At 29.5% G+C, this 19,655-nt stretch overlaps 2 protein-coding genes across 10 annotated transcripts in view; one reads left to right on the top strand and one right to left on the bottom strand.

The window, feature by feature from the left end:
* The first annotated feature begins 405 nt into the window (after positions 1 to 405).
* Positions 406 to 12,459, top strand: Akt (AKT serine/threonine protein kinase). Of its 2 annotated transcripts, XM_074125056.1 has the most exons (12): positions 406 to 631; positions 849 to 1,057; positions 2,142 to 2,274; positions 3,006 to 3,103; positions 3,192 to 3,423; positions 4,890 to 5,094; positions 6,019 to 6,216; positions 6,976 to 7,167; positions 7,256 to 7,384; positions 8,567 to 8,704; positions 9,287 to 9,451; positions 11,231 to 12,459. In XM_074125056.1, exons 4-12 carry the CDS (start codon positions 3,013 to 3,015, stop codon positions 11,474 to 11,476), a joined length of 1,596 nt encoding a protein of 531 aa, XP_073981157.1. In that variant the 5' UTR covers positions 406 to 631; positions 849 to 1,057; positions 2,142 to 2,274; positions 3,006 to 3,012; the 3' UTR covers positions 11,477 to 12,459. The 2 variants fall into 2 exon arrangements, with proteins under 2 accessions (XP_073981157.1, XP_073981158.1); XM_074125057.1 differs by lacking the exon at positions 849 to 1,057.
* Positions 12,281 to 19,655, bottom strand: part of LOC141452670 (uncharacterized) — a 33,688-nt gene continuing 26,313 nt past the window's right edge. For 7 of the 8 annotated variants that reach the window (XM_074125050.1, XM_074125048.1, XM_074125047.1 and 4 more), the window contains one exon: positions 12,281 to 18,081. In XM_074125050.1, coding sequence (XP_073981151.1) covers positions 17,646 to 18,081 — 436 coding nt within the window. In that variant the 3' untranslated portion in view covers positions 12,281 to 17,645. The remainder of the gene's footprint in view (positions 18,082 to 19,655) is intronic. The other variant, XM_074125054.1, reaches the window with a different exon arrangement.

Here is a 19,655-nt window from a genome sequence, read left to right as displayed (position 1 = left end):
TGATATAAGAGAGTGAGTGACCTCAATTAGGTATATCTATCGCACGTCCGATTTATGTGTACTTAATTTTTAATGCAAACTTCTTTAATTATAGAAATATTCAAAAATCTATCCTCGTTAATAGGATAATAGGTTTAGAACTCAAATTTGATCAACATATACTGTACGATTAAAAATATGTGTTCACTAAATTTAGGCACATTATAGGAAAATGAGTTTAGACGTTTTTGTTTTTTCAATTTTATTATTATACCTTCATACATATAACAGCGAAAGTAATGAAGCTTAAATCTTTCTTTTGTTGTTTCATCTATTTCGAGATTAATGTTAATTTTACGATTTGTGATATTTATATTTTTTAATTCGTTTTGATACGTAATAGTTTTTACACATATTATGATGGCTTCATTCAAACTTTCAAAATAGACAGTACTTGAACTTGATAAAATGTCCTTGTGAGAACAATGAAATGAGGAAGCTTTGATTTGTTTTCCCATCATATTTGTTTCGCGAATATATTAATTTTCTCTTCTTTTTTTCAGTCTGTTACAATTTATCTATTTATCTTAAGTAATTATTATAAAGAATAAAAAAACAAGATACATAAATGTTGCCAATATCTTCCAAACAGGTGCTCATATTTATATTTACTAAACCTAACCTAAATTCATGAAACCTTTATTTATATTTTAAGTAGTTAAAAGAGTTATAATGTTGAATTTTTAAAGTCATTGTGTGCTTCTGACGAAGTTAGAACATTTAAGTAGTTTCTAGATGTTATTTTAGTATTTAAGTCAAATACCGTCTAATCTATAACTATTAATGTGTTAAACAATATTTTCTTGTAGATAGAACTATTCAACGTTATATTCCCTATGAAATTAGTGAAAAAGTGACTTTTTCTTTTAAATGTGAATTACACATTAGTAATTAGTAAATTAAGTGTTTATGGAAACATGTGCATCGTGGTTTACCATGAAGATCCTTTAACAGTCTTTAATCTGGATTATTCTGGACCTTAATGGAATAAGAAAACTATTACATCTCACATTATTAGGTGAGAATAGACAATTTTTCAGTAAGTCACTGAAAAATTACTTGAGTTTGGAGATACTATTAAATTGTATTACTGTAACATGTTGAAAATTATTCTACTAATTTCAGTGGTTAGTTGGGTCCAAAAAAAAATTCTGAAATTTTAGATTTTCGGACACTGTTAATAGTCAATTAATTTATATATTTTTTTGTATAACTATTTCAATTTTCAAAACTTCATTTGTAGTTCTTAAAGAAGGCCAGAAAAGGTGATCGAAATGTCGAACATTTAAGACAATTTATTTTTTGGACCCCATTTAACCATTAAATTTTGTAGCTGCGTTCAAACATCCAACTTATTTATCAATAGAATTATTATTTACTATTTTAGATATAAATCTGACAGACCAAAATATTTCTTCTATTCAGTAACTTCACATTTTCATTTATACTAATTTGTAATTCTAAAAGACAGCAAGGTGTAAGATATTTAAAACAATTATATTTTTTTCATAGTGAAAAGAAGCATTGAAGGGAAGCAAGTTCGAGTTTATATGGTGGCTTGGCTTTAGAATTCGAACTATTTGTTTGAATGTATTTGCTGACCGGAATGTTTTCAACAAAATTAAAATTTCTAATAAGTAATAGTTCCTGTTATAAGAATTGCCATTACTTTAAAGTATTGATCCGCTGATGTGTAACATTAAGCTGAATATTTATTTTTCTATTTTCTGAGTGGCACATATCTACTTTAAGCTTCTTATAAGTGCCTTGCATACTTGTTTGTTTTATATGGTAATTTGCTTTTATCCAGCGCTGCAGACCCAACCTAATTTTCAATTGTACACAGCATTATATTGTACAAATTTTTTAAACTTTAGAAAGATGGGTCGAAGTGGTCCAAATGTCTTGCATTAGTTTAGTTCAAAATCGATGATCCGTTCTGAACACAAAATGAGCTCAATTAATACTAATTTTATTTCAGAGTTGTTATTGTCATTAACACAAATAAGACTGGATTAATAGCTAAATTTTGAAGGTTCTAAGATTAGTATTTCTAGTTTACTTATTTTTCTTTATATTAATGCTATTGTTATTTTTTTCAGAGTTTATATTGCACTGAATGAATTATTCCAAACAGGTTTGACTATGGTTCATACATTCCCCAAAATATCAACCAAAAGTGGATTTCTAAATCGTATGTGGTCTTGAAATTATGAAAAGCAGATATTTATAAAGGTGTGTTTCATCTGATTGCTAATAAGATGGAGTTATGATGTGTTTTTTAATTATAATAAAATCAAACTTCTTGGCGATATTGTTCATATTACAGATGTAATTAACCGTGTCTTTGTTGGCAGTTAGACCTTTATCAAAGTTGTAAATTCTGGAGTGAACACTTCATTTGGGAATTTTATATCAAGTCCCATGGGATACACAAAGGAAATATAAATCCTAAGTTGGACTGCCATGTTCGTTTAGTCACGAACGTGGATTTGTTTTAGAAAAGAATGATTAATTTTTTTAGAAAAGAAAAAAAAAATAGTAAAGTATGTGCTTCCGCCGTCCACAATGTTTGATCTGTAGTTGGAGGTTAAGACCCTCCTGAAAGAATAGGCGATTACTTACACACTTTAGCACACTAATTTTAAAAAAAAGTTAGAGTGGTTTTCAAGAAAATTTCTAAAAAATCGATATAGTACAGTAGTATTCCGGCTTATCGGTTTTGCCGAAAACCTTATCATTGCTTCCGAAGGCGTAGTAAAAATAAGCTAAATATTATATTTGAATTTTCTTTGATTTTTCGGAGTTATAGTAGTGCAAGCGCATGCACAAGCACACGCACAAAGTAATATAATTTTTAGTTTTACTTTCCTTTGTACTATTTCTAGATACAAACTTGTATTATTATTGATATTTAATGTCTCAAGTTTGAACTGTTTTATTTACTATATTCAATTTGTGTTTAGCCTCATAATGGCCGATTTGGGTCCAAATATCTTTTCAAGTGATACTCCAGTGGTACCCTCGACAAATGTTGTTAAAGAAGGATGGTTGTTTAAAAGAGGTTAGTGAATGTTCTTGAGTTGCTTTTCGTTGATTATATTCCTTAACAGTTTTAAAACATTGGTTTATTGGATTGTTTATATTTGTAGGTGAACACTTTAAAAATTGGAGAGCACGTTATTTTTTGTTATTAGAGGATGGCTCTCTTATTGGTTATAAAAGTAAACCTGATGTTCCTACAGATCCTCTAAATAATTTTACTGTAAAAGGATGTCAGATAATGAGTGTGGATAGGCCAAAGCCCTACACATTTATTATTAGAGGACTTCAGTGGACTAGTGTAATTGAAAGGACATTTCATGTAGATACAGAAAGAGAGAGGTAGTTTTACACCAATTCTTTTTGTTTATTATTATTTATTAATATAAATCGGGCTCTGTTTTAATACTGAAGAGAGACGAGAGACTGTATACCAAAGGATTAGAGCAAGTTGAGAGAGCAGTTTTTTTTGTTTTTTGGCATTGGCTTTCGCTGCGCAGTCAGCATCATCTAGGTGCTTAACCTTATTCGGACACATTCTCTCAATAAATTACATTCATCCTAATAACTGAAACTAGAAGCTATGTACAACTTCACAAGCACATCCATTTCTACATCTATACATATTTACACTATACACTATACACACGGGTAGGCCATTATCACTCTCCTTTCTTACTTATAAATACATTCGCTTCACACATTCATCCCTCTACTATATACAACTATTTACATACAAACTTACAGCTAATGGATGGATCAGTACTCTATATTCCTGCCATCCTTATAGCTTAACCTAAATTAGAATCACGTTTTCCATTCATTCTAATTGGCTATAACTTTTAAATACACTCATATTTCTTAGCTAGCTCTGCTACTCGTACAGATTTAAGCACATAGATGTTGCTGGAGAATATTATGACTTCGTAGTGAAAGGGTGCATATAAATACCTGTATAAGTCGTCAAACCCTTAACTTTAGTCTAGGTTCATATAGGTTTAAAAATCGTAATAAGTTAATCTCTGAGTTCTCTGGGCAATTTAAAGCATCATCCAAGCATTCTGAAAAGACGTTTCGCACGTTTGGCCAAGCTTGTCATTTAAGTCTTGTGTGTAGATTCCAAGTGAAGTGACCTGTAGTGCTGTGATGACTTCTGAAGTCAAATTATTAATCTGGTACAATAAGAAGCTCGTTTATTTTGGATTGATTCGATTAAGTTACAGTTATCAACGAACATATTTTTTTGAGGGTTTAAAGGTAACGTAAGGGTCGATTTAAGAGTCGAGTTTTTACAGGTAAGTTAAACTATCTAGTATACATTTTTCGATTTGAGGATTCGCTAGAAGTCGGTATGATGATTGACAGTGTATTGTTTTGATAACTTAGCGATTTTTTTATTTTTTCAAGATAAAGGTGAGTTAGCGAGTAGTAAAGACTAAAAATTGTCCCAGTCAACTGAAATTGTCCCAAATTCTGTGAAAAAAACAAAAACAACCTTGAAACTTGATATAGAGGCTCATTTTATTTTCTATAGGATTTTAAAATATTTCAGAGGATTACATTGAATAATGAAGACTCAAAGAATAAATGCTTCTCTCCTCACTCACTCGTAATAAGAATTTCACTCTTCAACTCTTGTTTTCCTTGTTCATTTTATTACAGATATCCGTTTCTGAAATCAAATAAAATTATTTTCACAAAGCTCACAAGCATGTTAGTTTTTGGTTGACCAATGGTGTATCTATCATCAAATCTTATATTCTTATAATCAAATCAGTATTTAAATTTCTTTAATTTTAATTTTTCAGGGAAGAATGGGTTGCCGCTATTCAGGGAGTCTCTGATAGGTTATCTGAATCAGAAGATGTGGAAATGAAAGGAGACAGTCAGACTCCTAGTTCGGCTAGTGAAGCAAGAGAAAGTCCTAGCTTTGTTTCACCTGCTGAAGAACTTAGCATTAAATTTTCTGACCAAGGAACATCGAATAGTAAGAGTTCTGGAAAAAAGAAAGTGGTTTGTATTTTATATATATATATTTTTTTTTTTACATAAAGTTTGCGAAGACTTCTTTTTTAAACAAAACAAAACTCAGGAAATGGATTGGTACGTTGGACACCCGCACTGATCACTGATTTGAGTCCTGCCTTCTCTTAGATTTTCTCTTCATAGGAGCCTGTTAAAGCATTCAGTGATGCATAGTGTTATTCTAACAAGAGCATACTGTTCGGATGACGGCTGTGAAATGAAAAAGATTCTAGGCTAACGACTTAAGATAATTGATTAGCATTAATACAAAAAATTTAAAAGAAGCAAAGAATCATACGACCTTCTCTCACTAAAATTTGTAATATTTTTTTCAGTCTCCGAATTTTTTTCAATAAAGGTTAGTTGGTCTCGTTGTATATTCACAGCTATAGAATTTTAAATAAAAGGAATTTTAAGGAAAGCACGACGTATTATTAGAATCCCTTCCTTCTAGTATCTATTTTCATGAAAAGTTCTTCAAACAAAGCTATTCGATCGAATCAAGAAATGTGAAATTTCGGTCAAGCGATTTTGTTTCAAATATGAATATTTATCAAGATATTAATTCTCACCAATTCTGCATTCTTAGTCGAACATTACCAATCAGAGAAATAATTGTATTTCTCATATTGACCATTTTAGAAGAAAATTTCCTCAGAACTGCCCTAAAGTAGTTTCTGTAATCAAAAAAAATTGTAAAAAAGTGATATTTTGGAGTGGTTTGGTTTGCTCACGTTCTATCCCAAACTGGCTTCTCAAACTGGATCAAATTGTGTTAAACTGGAAAAGAAATTTTTAGTTTTTGAATTAGTGTTTTACAAAAAAATATGTTATTTAGTGTCAAAATGTTATTTCAATGTGAACTAAATTTTGAAAATTTGATATAATTTCATTACTTTATTTGCATTTCAGACCCTCAAGAATTTTGAATTTATTAAAGTTTTGGGGAAAGGAACATTTGGAAAAGTAATTTTGTGCCGAGAAAAAGCCACTGGAAGGTTGTATGCTATTAAAATTCTAAAGAAAGAAGTCATCATACAAAAAGATGAAGTTTCGCATACTCTAACTGAGAATAGAGTACTACGAACAACTAGCCATCCGTTTTTGATTGTAAGTTTATTTTTTTTTTTTTTTAAACTTATTTTTTTATAAATTTTTTTGTTTAGTAAAATACTTTATTGCGTATTTGGGAAACTAAGTGACTGAAGAACAGATTTCGTGCACAAAAAAGGATCGTTAATGTCCTATGTTGGCTGATTTTCTTAAATTCTCACGAGTTGAGCCACTCGCGTTTATAAAATGTTTTAAATAAGTGTTTACATGTTCATTTGCATAATAGGCTAATAAATTTAAAGGAAGGAAGGTACATCAATTCACATTTATTAAAAACATAAAAAAACGGAATGCTTGCAGCACCCCTAATAATTAGACTTAAAAAGGTTATACTCTTGAAATATGCTGAAATTAATGGTTTTTGGTGATTCATTAAATCAGTTTTCAAATTATATTAGAATAATGATTATCCGTCTTAAAATTTCACTCAGTCTGTGAATAAAAAATTGATTAAACTCTTCGGCTCTTGGCTTTATTAAATCGTGATGAATTAGTAGATTACACCTCGATCTTGATCGAGAGGACAAACGCTGTTTTTTTTTATTTTTTATTTTTGACTAAAAGACTATTCATAATGCACTTAGTTTCCAAATTCTTCATAAATCGCTTAAATACTTCTGGGAAAAGTAGGGATTTTCCGTTGTAACTAATTTATAGGTATCCTATGACGACTAAATATTGATTAAATAAAACCTTTACCAATGCTACTTTTGTTTATTTTTTTTTTTAATCACTGTTCTTATAAATGTGTTTTAGTCCTTGAAATATTCTTTTCAAACAATCGATCGTCTGTGCTTCGTTATGGAATATGTAAATGGCGGTGAATTGTTCTGCCACTTATCAAGAGAAAGAGTGTTCACAGAAGAACGAGCTCGTTTTTATGGAGCAGAAATTATTTCAGCTTTAGGATACTTACACGAAGAAGGCATAATTTATAGAGATATTAAGGTATTGCTAGAAAGCAATTTATTTTCTTTAACAGGATTTCTTATTTTGCTTATTGTTCTGTTTTATGGGAGAACCAATTTAATTTTAGTTAGAAAATTTGCTGCTAGACAAAGATGGCCATATTAAAATAGCAGATTTTGGTTTATGTAAGGAAGATATTACTTATGGCAGAACAACAAAAACGTTTTGTGGAACTCCTGAATATTTAGCACCAGAGGTAAATTTCAATTTAATTTAGTTCTTTTTTAAATTTTTTTTAGTTAAGTAATTTCCCAAATTAAATTCTTTTTTTTTCTGTAGTGTTCGAACTATTTTGGACTTATTAGTACTTTTTTCGAACTTTTTTTTTTTTTAGTATTTGGACTATTTTTGAACGATTGCTAGCATAAGGCTAATAAGTTTTTTTTACCTTTATAACCCAAATACCTGTTCCAACCGTAGTAGGCTGGAAATTGATTTTTTTAATTTTTTTAAACTGATTTTTTTTTTTTAAGGCCTGACTACTTCCGTGAAAGATCGCAGTACAAAATTAATTAACCCTAACATATCGAAAAACAAAGAACAAAAAAGTTAGTAGGAATATTGTGGGCAAAGATAATATTGAATTTAGATAAAGTACAATAAAATTAAGAATTGGTTAAGTTTAGCCACAGTAAAGCGAGCATGTTAGAAATAGTATATTTACAAGTAATTGAAGTTTTTATCATGTTTTCAGAAATGTGCATTAAGAAAAGTTAGTCAATACCTGCAACAACTCTGCAAGCGTTTGGCTTTTCATTTAAAAAAAAAGGAACACTTTGAAAATTTAAAAATATTTTGCTAACATTAATTTTCTTCGAGTCGCCACCGCCGAATTAGATAAAAAGAACAACCTTCGTCAGCGTCCATAAAAGGAACTGCATCTGTTTGAGCGTCAACGCTAATTTTAGAACTTGTGATTTTGAATTGATTTTGTGCTAATAGTTTTTACCTATTCCCCGTGAAGAATAACTTTCGACGAAACGTTCACTTCTTTTGTGTAACTAGAGCAAACCTTTGTTCTTAACTTAGAGATTTTGTATACATTTTCTAGTATTTTTACCCATTTCTTACTTGCTGCAATAATTTAAGTTAATTATTATTTCGCACTATTTCCAAATTGTAACCCAATAACAATCCTTTTTTATTAAGAACATAATAACCCTTCCAGTTATCTACTTTAATAAGTTCTTCTCTATTATTAGAGTTCTGAAATTTTGCAATCAATTTAGTAAGAATTAGTTGATTGACTTTCCTTACTCTACTCTTCAATATGTAGTTTATGCAAAAAACATATATGTTTATTGATATGATATAACGTGAATTGTAAGCGTTCATTTAAATTATTTTAAAGCATTAATCTTTTACTAATTTGTTTAAGGTGCTAGAAGATAATGATTACGGGAGAGCAGTAGACTGGTGGGGTGTTGGTGTTCTTATGTATGAAATGATGTGCGGAAGGTTGCCTTTTTACAACAAAGATCATGATAAATTGTTTACATTAATCTTAATGGAAGAGGTAAGTTCGCTTTAATTATTCATATGTTAGGATTTTATTGGTAAGTAAATTTGTTTTACAAGATTATTGGCCCAAAATTTTAGAAATCGATTTCAGCGCAATACTTTATATTCCTCAACGCATTTTCGCCAACGATAAAGAAAAAAAAAATTTATAAAATGAAAATTTGTCCCATATTGAGCAGATTTTTCCCAAATAGGTAATGTTTTCTCAAAAAAACCAGGTCAGTCTTCCCTTATTGACGAACCGTCAACGAAGAGTATGTTTCCTGATTTTCAATCTGGATTTGAGTGAAGATCATAGATGTTAATTTATTTTAGGTTATTCAACATCTAAGGAACCAGGGAAATACTTTCCTCATTAGCGATCAAACTGTTGTATCGGAACGAAAAAATATATTGTATATAATGATTATATTATATATATGGAGCTGATTAATTCTATTTATATAGTTAATTTTGATTTTTTTCATAAAACTCAAGAATGGTTTTTTAATCATTATATATTCATATTGTTTTCCAGTAATAGTTGCACAGAAAATCATAGCTTTTGACTAAAAATCATCGTTTTTTTTTTTTGTAGGTTAAATTCCCAAGGACTATTACTAGTGAAGCAAGAGATCTCTTAACAGGTTTATTGGTAAAAGATCCTAATCAAAGATTAGGAGGTGGTCCTGAAGACGCTAACGAAATAATGGTGCATCCATTTTTCTCTTCTATTAATTGGAACGATCTCTATCAGAAAAAAGTAAGTGGTTTTTGAACAATTATGATTTTATTTTTTTGCCGAGATACTACCGTACATGTGATCGTTTAGTCTTCAGATCGGTCTCTTATTAATAAGAGAAAGTAATGCCAGATTTTCGATACCAAATTTTCACCAGAAAAAAAACACATTTTGGGGATGCACTTTTTATTCATTAAATACGTTTAAGGTCTACAATTTTTTTATGTATTTTTTTTTTCCAGGAAGTTCAATCAAGGGCGCTTCTGGGTGTGAGAGAAGGGTGTTCCCTCTCTTGAGGGCTATTTTCATGTTATGAACATCCTTTCAAAATTTCTCATTGCAATTCACTGATTGGACTTCCTCCTTTTTTAAAGGCATTTTCTCGAAACTAGCCGGGCCATTTCCTATAAATTTCGATATCTTATTACGAATACATTAGATGTAAAATTTTATTTCAATAAATTTTGTACGGCAGTTGTGGGAGATGGATAGGCCTACATACGATTCTCTCTAACGGACATTTCTGTTTAATGTACGGTCGCTCGGACTTGTATGTTATTATAAAGTATGTTAAATATGTTTTAAAAAATTTGAAGTTGAAATTTGAGTTAGTAACTGGAAAATTTATGTAAGAGAAAGTTTTGTGAGAATTCAACAAAATTCATTACATTGTACGAGTACGTAAGCCCTGCCCTACATTTCATTTTGCTCTGATCCAATGGCTGCCTCCACACCATTTGTAGACTCACTTGCGACGAATTAGGATACTTTAGGTACTTTGTCAAATTTGTCTGCTTTAAATTCTCCCAATCCCGCACCAGACCATGAAATAATTTCTTTTTCTAAAATGCCTCTTTAATAAATGGACATCCTGCAGTAGTGGAGAAAGTATCGGACTCATTAATGGTACTGACCTCTCTTTAGCTAATCTTACAGAGGTTTTAAGTTACGTGATTTTTGATCTCTTGGTGGGTTCAAAACCACCATACTCATCATTCCTTTCACTTATTTGGTGGGCTCAGTCTGTTTTGGAAAATTAATCTTAGCTTGTCTTGAACACGGTGAACTATTGCTGGGGTTTCTGTATAATGTTAAACAAAAGCGGTGAACAACCTACATATATCCTGATAAGTTATTATTGTTATTGTTACTGTTATTATTATTTATTTTTATTTTAATAATTTAAGGCGCGCCAACATCTGAGGTTATTGGTGCTCGGAGCTTTTTTCAGTGCACTACCGGCCTCCGGACAGTGTTCACACGTTAGACAACACTGTCTATCACCGGACATTGAGCTGTAAGAAGCTCCTAGAAAGAGAAAATCTAAGGGTCAGCAGCTGAATTCGAACCCGGGTCCTCCGCGTGGGAATCCAATACGCTAACCGCATAGCTGATCCCTTCCCTTATATTTTATTATTATTAAATTGTTTTATTGTGTTTTTATTATTCTTTAATAGGATGAAAAAATAAATGCCAATTTCAATCATGATATTTATTAATTGTGCCGTAGCTTTCGACCTGGAGACTAGGTCATCTTCAGGGCTTATTATCTATGTGATATTTTTACAAGGTTATTGTTAAGTTGGTGTATCCTCTGTCTTGTCTGCTTATGAACTCAAAGCTCGGCTTAATAAATAAATATCATGACTGAAATTCGCATTTATTTTTTCATCCCATTGAAATAATGAATCAGTCACTAAAAAACAGTAATTATTCTTTAATGTTATTATCATTATCATAAATATTGTACTTCTTTATTATCCTAATAACATTGTTAATTTTAATTCATATTTATTACAGATTACTCCACCTTTTAAACCACTTGTAACTTCAGAAACAGATACACGTTACTTTGATTCAGAATTTACTGGAGAATCTGTTGAGTTAACACCTCCAGAAAATGCAGGCGGCCCATTGAACAGCATAGCCGAAGAACACGATCCTACCAAACCATATTTTCCTCAATTTAGCTACCAGTGTGTTGGATCAACGTTAGGGAGTTCAGCGACAAAGAGTCTCAGCGCTAGTTCTCTAGTACATAACTAAATTAAATATATATATATAATTTATATATATATTATTCAGTTATACGTATATCGTAATAATTTACCAGTGATTCAATAATAGTTTGCCTTATAGTAAAAAATATTTTACAAACAAAAACTAACTTGTAATTGAGCAATAAGTATATATATATATGTTCATATATATATATATATATATCTTATATGTAAATTATTTTTTATCTTTAACATATTTAGTTTTAATGGGTAAAAATTTGAATTTTGCACATTACCCAATATGGATACCATGAAGGAACTAGATGGCAAATGGTAATTTCTATACATTACCGAATGTGGATACCATGGTATTGGTAAATACCGTATTGCAAGATTTTCCAGAAAGAAAATAAAAATATCAAAATGTGAATTTAAACAGACTATATCAGTAATATTAATAAAATAAAAATAAAAAATTTAAATGTAGACCTAATATTTATTATTAATTTTTAACTTTTTTTTTTTGTAAATATAAATATTTTTGTTGATTTAGAATTTATTATACGCTGGTTTTGGTCCGCTTTTATTGATAGCCATAAATAAAATAAAAAAAACAAAAAAAAATTGAAAAAGTACTGTGCAATATGGGTAAAATAACAATAACAATAATAATACTTAAAAGCTTTTTGAATAATAAGGTACTTGCTCAAATATATATTCTCACAACTTTTTAGTAATATTGTATGGTTGAAGGATGAGCAGTAACTGCCAAAGAAAAGAATTTACATATTTCAGAAGCTTTAACAACAGTTAAATATCTGGTTGCCAATTAATTGAAATAAGTTGATTGTAAAAAAAAAAAACTAAAATGTATATGATCACAAGTTTAGTGTCCAAAGTATATATACATTCATATATCGTTGGGTCAATCATTAAACTTTGTTAGAAAAATACATTTAAATAAATTATTAAAAAAAAGTTATGTAAGTCCATAAATTGAATGAAAAATAAAATTCTTTAATTATATAATTATATTTTATTCAATTGTAGATGATATAGATTCCCTCATTACTTTTTTCAGAAAAAAAAATCGTTGCAAATCAATTTTTTTTTGTAAGCTTCAATTAATAACGATCAGTCAGGAGAAAAACCGATTAGTTATATAGAAACAAGCAATTTTTTTTTTGTAAGCTTCAATTAATAACGATCAGTCAGGAGAAAAACCGATTAGTTATATAGAAACAAGCAATTTTTTTTTTGTAAGCTTCAATTAATAACGATCAGTCAGGAGAAAAACCGATTAGTCATATAGAAACAAGCAATTTTTTTTTGTAAGCTTCAAATAATAACGATCAGTCAGGAGAAAAACCGATTAGTCATATAGAAACAAGCAATTTTTTTTTGTAAGCTTCAAATAATAACGATCAGTCAGGAGAAAAACCGATTAGTCATATAGAAACAAGCAATTTTTTTTTGTAAGCTTCAAATAATAACGATCAGTCAGAAGAAAAACCGATTAGTCATATAGAAACAAGCAATTTTTTTTTGTAAGCTTCAAATAATAACGATCAGTCAGGAGAAAAACCGATTAGTCATATAGAAACAAGCAATTTTTTTTTGTAAGCTTCAAATAATAACGATCAGTCAGGAGAAAACCCGATTAGTCATATAGAAACAAGCAATTTTTTTTTGTAAGCTTCAATTAATAACGATCAGTCAGGAGAAAACCGATTAGTCATATAGAAACAAGCAATTTTTTTTTGTAAGCTTCAAATAATAAAGATCAGTCAGGAGAAAAACCGATTAGTCATATAGAAACAAGCAATTTTCTTTTGTAAGCTTCAATTAATACGATCAGTCAGGAGAAAAACCGATTAGTCATATAGAAACACAAAGGTGAGGACTCGGAAGTCTAAAATTTATCACGGTCGCCATACTTTTCTTACCTACTAAGAGGATATGGACAAGAAATTATCTTTGGTTAATAACACTGTAGTCAAACTAATTTGCTTACAGCTCAAATCTTTTTTTTTTCCAACGCCTGCTCTTACCGTATTTTGGTTCAAAGAGAAACCTAGTTCACGTTTGAATCAACTTGCTAATTGCTCTGAAATAGCTTTGAATGTTTCTATGAATATTGCCGTTTTTTTCTAAAGGCTTTGGTTCTCTCCGCTTCACATTTGATCACAAAGCTAGACTGTTCATACGTTGCTTCATTCTTTTTTAGGCAACTATTTCATTGTAACTTTAAGTCATTCCATCTAACCTTTCGAAATTTCATTGAATGAGTGACCTAATGTTTCGCTTTTACTGATACATTTTAAGGAAGTATGATGACCACTGCCAATAGTTTCAATTCGGAACATTGCGTGATATCAAGAAAACACTAGTTCACTAATTCTAAATGTATTTCCAAAGCACCAAACCGTAAAAGTTTTTGCTCCATCATATCCTAAAAAGAATTTGGTCTACTTTAGCAATTAACTCAAGAAATGAAAAGTAACGGGAGTTGACAGGAAATTGGCACTCATTACCAAAATTGGGGTAGATCTGAAAAGGTTGCAGAGTTACTCTTTTTTTTTCAACTAACTTATTCGCTCGATGGTTACATTGTCTGCTACAAGTGCTCAATTCACTGAAAATCTCAAACTTGAAAATCGTAATTTCTTTCAGTATGATCGACCACTGTGCCATATAACTTGCTTGTCTACTCTTTCTAAGGACTTGTCACAATGCGGAGTCGAGTAATCGTCTAATTTTTAGTAGCGGCCCCAGTGACAATTAATATTCAGTATTCAACTAATGGTATACGTTAATATAACATATTTGAGGAATTTAATCCATTCTAGTACTACTCTACTATTATGTAGGATGTTGGAGGCCTGTAAATAGCTGCTACTGGTGCAGAACAGCGAATATTGGAAGTCAATGTTAACTAGGACTGGGTTCGCTGGAAAATTTTAATTTTTTTTTAAAAAAAGATTCTTTGAAAGTAAAATGAATCCTTTTTAATGTTTAATAACTAAATGTAAAATTTTAAGTAGAATGCTCATAAAAAAAAGAATAACTGTTTCAGTTAGTAACATAAAAATTGATTTTAAACAGATTTGCAGCAAAACTTTCGAAATATTTCTTAACATTAACGTTAGATATAAGGGAAATTTTTTTACATTGAATTGTTTTCCCTCCACAGTTTTGCGTTATCAATTTCATTATTATTTCTTTTAAATTTAAATGATAGAAAATTAGTTTTTAAAAAAATAAATAAGTTAAACAAATTAGCTCATTCGAAATTGGAAAGAAGTACATAAGGCACGATGACATCATTATTAATACAAACTATGAAAATAAATAAATGAAAATAATTAAACGAAATAGATACAATGTTCAACTCAATATTAACAATTAATGCTAAATTAATTTATTTTTTTCTTATCTTTTTTAAAATATAATTCTAAATTAATGAAAAATAATTTTTTATTTTATTTAAAAACCTTGGCGTTAACTAATTTTGAACGAAAATAATAGATTAAATAGGTTTCTTTAATATTTATATTAACATTGTTAAATATAACATATCTAAAGAATACTGTAAATTTCTTTCTTTTTCTTTTTTAATATTAAATAGTCACATCAGGTAAAAATGTTATGGGGTCATGAAAACACTTTGTTTTTCTTACTCATTGCAGTTTATGATGTACAGCCCTGCATTTCATTTAGTTAATATATAGTAACATTTAAAATTGAATTTTTTTTGAATAATTCGTAACATCATTTAAAAAGCTGGCACAACAATGTTGAAAATCTATCAAATGCATTCTCCGATTAGATAAAAAAGAAATTGCTAAAATTTGCATGATATTTCTCTCCAGCACAATAGAAGAGCTAATTAAAATTTTATTTATTTTTAAACAGTCGCCTATTACTTTGTAACATGAATATATATTTTCTAGTGGAAAGTATCTGAAATATTTTCTATTTTAGCCTGCACTATTCTCTTGCCACAAATTCATGAACAGTACCAAACGAAAATGATTGTGACACGCAATGCGTATGAATTTGTTGGAGTACGAAGGGTGCTTTCATTATGTAGTTCGCCAATTATCGGAATGTCTATTGTCTTTTACCGACTAATCCAGCATTCAAAAAAGAAGCAACCTTAGAAAAAGGATTTACTAACCACCCATATTATTTCCTACCTTAATCAAGGTGAATCTTGTAAAAGTAGCACATTAAAAGAAAAAAATTGACGAAAAATCTCTCAGTAAAAATAAACTCTTCTTCCTTTTTATTTTTTTTATTTTTCTATATTTCATTTAAATAATTTTAATGATGTAATGCTTTACATTGATGTAGTTTTCATACATATTTTTTACAAGCATAATTTCTTTTTATCGGAATGAGTAGACCAATACACACAAAATTTTGAATGCTGTAAAATGTGAAATAATTTTTGATCGTCATATTTACATGGTGGAAAAGGACAAATGTCCTACAAGTTTCTTCATCTTCTTAAGATGGAAAGGAACAAATGGTGAGATAGAACGTCAGAATGAATGAAGACATACTTTTGTAGCTGAAAAGAAATTGGTTGCGATTCTTAAGTTTTCAACATCAGAAGTAGTATTTTTTTCCTTTAGTGGAATTAGTAAAGATGGAAGCTAGTGCTCATTAAGGCAACTGGCGATCTAAACAGGGCATAAGCTCACTTACTAGCACCAGAAAATAAGAACATATTTAAAAAAAATGACGATTTCCTCAAATCTTTAATTTGAAGGCGTGATGGTCACTGTTTCACACAGAATTTCCCGAGCAAGAGAATCTACTAACTAAACGTTCCTTAACTGATTGCTTAGAATAGACTTTCAACATCTTTAAGGATATTTAATTTACAGTTAGCTTTCATGTCATTTTTTTTTTCTGAGTTATGCTTACAAATGTTAATTGTGGCATATTAGAAGACAACACGAATGTAGTAGACGATGTACTTAACAATAAAAACAATAAAATATTATTTTGAAGAATATTGCTTAATAACTTTGTATGACATCAATTAAAGAGGCTGAAATGCTATCTTGTTTGATTGGCCATTTCTAAACTTCACTTTTCAGGGAGAAATAAAATAACAAAAAAAGCACTCCAAGTAACTTTCTTGTGCGATTTCTCTATCTTAAGACAAAAAATTACTCATTGCTTAAGCAAAACAAAAAAATAAGCAAAATTAAATGCCATTACTTTAAACTGCATTTATTTGCAGCTACGTTTAAATTATTTTATCATTAAGTAAAATATCCCAAAAACTGTAGTCTGTTGAAAATAAACTAATGAATTTTTGAGCTTTTCTCACACTGGTATCAAATCCATACAAAAGCACACACAAACTAAAATTTACATATCAAATAGTATATTTATCAATTATTGGCCAATAATTTCGGTTGTAAATGCCAAAATACTAGAACTATGCATATTAAGTGATGAACATACAAATCTGATCAAATTTCTGAAATTTATTAATATTAAAATTGTAATTTTATTAAATTACTATTGAATTTATTACTCCTTTTTTGTTATCTATAATATGATAATTCAATCCAATTTGCATCTCCAACTGGTACTGACCGATCAATTAATAATTTTATGTATTTTTGTTTACAATTTCAAAAAAATAAATTTTGATTATTATACGGTAAAATAAGAATATCATATTTTACATCGTACTATGCATATTGCTGCCTACAGGGTGATTATTGTATGATTTTTGTTTTAACAATTTTTTGAAATATATTAATTTTTAGCCTTTCAGTTGTAATATTTTTGTACCCTGCTTTTTTTATTTAACTTATTACAAAGCCTTTCTAAGGTATAAGTGTCTTTACATTTGATAGCATTTGGCTAAATCTTCAGAGCTGTTTTATCTGACTGCATATTCGAAGCCGCATTTTTTACTTTTTAAATCTAAACCATGCCAAATAATACTTCATTTCTTTTATATATAAATAAATTATTTTTTACGGTATGATACTTGTTTTTATTTTACTTTATAGAATATTGTTTGAAATAGTTACATTATACATTTGTATATATAATTGATTTATCTGGAAGAAAACAACACTTATAAAAATATTTAAAATATTAATGAACAACAACATTTATACACTAATTACTAAAGACATAAAGGCATTTTTAAACAACAAGTTTAAGTTATGTAAAATTTTTTAAGTTCTGTATCGTTTTTCTTTTTCTGTCCTACTTCCTTTTTTACTATTCAAACACAGTTCCGTTTCATTTGAACACTGCGCACTATTATTATTCACTTTACCTTGCGATTCATGGCATTCACAACTGCACTCTTCTGGATTTACATAACTATATACAATGTTTGAAGTTGATTGTTGTTGGGTATGCCTCAAAGGAAGTGTAGTTATACGTCTGGGTGCTCTTCTCCTTTCTGGTTGTTGTTCATCGAACAACACCCACTGGGTGGTTGGGATTGGTGCGGTGCCTCTAGGTGGCAATGGTGGAGGTGTACTAACGTGCGGTGAAGGATCTCTACATTTTCGCTGTTCTTTAGGACTTAACAAACATTCTTCTGCAAACTGAGTCCATGGCTTTGTCTTACCCGGGCTCTTCGATTTTCCAATTGAATCAGTTCTAAAAAAAAAAAAAAAATACATTTATTAGCATCACATTTCATTTCATTAGCCAGGCTTTTAGAAAAGTTTCATCTAAATACCAAGCATATGAACATATTTCTTTAGTTTTCTACCAATATTCTTTAAACATCGTTAGCAATGACTCTACATAGTAGTTCTAACTATTAAAAGAATTCGTACAATGTATAGTATAAACAGAAAATATTTATGGTTTAAGCAGTTCAGCTTACCGAATGAGTATAAAAGTTAAATGATGCACATACACGATAAAAACATATTAAAAGGACATGGAATTCCACCACTACCGACCTCAAATTTCCTGAAGGAGAATGACAAAAGTGTAGAAACGTTAGTAAACACACATTTTATTGTTTGAAACTTGAGCCTATGCCAATTATGTTCATAATTAGTGGAATTAACAAGGGTCTTAAACTAATAAGTTATGTAGTTAATAAAGTTTTATGTAATCCCTTAAAATAGAATAAATAAAAAGTAAGAGTAATTTAACTAAACCCTTAGCACATTCTTAGTGAGTAATTAAATTTTCTTGGTGGAACAATAAAAACCTTTGTCCGTTCCAAAAAAAAAATTATTTTCCTTTTAAATTAAATTTTCATAATTTCATAATTTTCATAATTCATAATGTTTTCATAATTTTTTAAAATGTTTCGAGCTACGACTCAAGAAATATACTAATACATTTAAAACAAGAAAAATAAAGTTTTTTGGAAACTGGCAAGGATTTTTAATTTTTCAAACAAGAAAATATGTCCCTTCAGTCGCATAAAATATGTCGCAAAAATAAGGGTAAATGTTTTCAACTTTTTTTGCACCGGCATTCAAACATGCTATAAAATCTATTAGCAACGATTCAACATAAATTTCATATTACTTACCTCTTTTTTTTTCGTTTAGTATATCGAGATATTTAGGGTCCACTACTCCTCAATATGATTTCTGTTTTCTCGTAGTTTTTATTTTACAATTTTATGTAATAAAAGAGGATATACAAATAAAGTTTCTAAAATTTCTTCCAAAATATTTCAATCTTCTTTTCAGATAACTAACAACTTTCACAGAATTTCTGTTTAAAACCAAATTATAATTTAATCCAATCTTGTGGTCATCTATTTCAAACTTTTTTCCTTATTATTTGTCTTTTGCAAAAATTTTAGAGTAAATTAACTGCACACCAAGTCATTGCAAATGGATAATGTGAAAGAATTTACGATTTGAAGACTATTTTATTTATTTATTTTTTTGTAGTTTTAGACGAAATTTCAGGTAAGATTGGTAATTTCCTCGTGCTTCTCATAACCATAAGAGGAGGTGATTCACAATGACACAATATTCCTTGGAACAGGCACGTTTATCCTATTTTAAAACGAAAAAGATGAAGTGAAATATTGAAAATTAGGTCAACTGTTAGGAATGTATGGAGGTAAACCTTTATGAACGAAAATTTTTACACACTTTAACTAAAAGGAAAATATTCACCAAACTGCGAAGAAATAGTCCGCTTGGTAGTTACTTTAAGCATCTAGAACGAACAGAATGTCTTGATTGAGTTGG

Source organism: Rhodnius prolixus, unplaced genomic scaffold (genome assembly GCF_049639745.1).
Source record: "Rhodnius prolixus isolate KJV_2025 unplaced genomic scaffold, Rpr scaffold_3, whole genome shotgun sequence".
Classification (NCBI taxonomy): Eukaryota; Metazoa; Arthropoda; class Insecta; order Hemiptera; family Reduviidae; genus Rhodnius; species Rhodnius prolixus.
The sequence above is the reverse complement of the archived record's forward strand: the minus strand, read 5'-3'. Positions and strand labels throughout refer to the sequence as shown.

Bases quoted from the DNA above. Each gene is read 5' to 3' on its own strand.
- Akt (XM_074125057.1), top strand. From the start codon at position 3,013: ATGGCCGATTTGGGTCCAAATATCTTTTCAAGTGATACTCCAGTGGTA. The intron at 3,104-3,191 runs GTTAGTGAATGT...TTATATTTGTAG, and splicing joins AGGATGGTTGTTTAAAAGAG to GTGAACACTTTAAAAATTGG. The intron at 7,168-7,255 runs GTATTGCTAGAA...ATTTAATTTTAG, and splicing joins TAATTTATAGAGATATTAAG to TTAGAAAATTTGCTGCTAGA.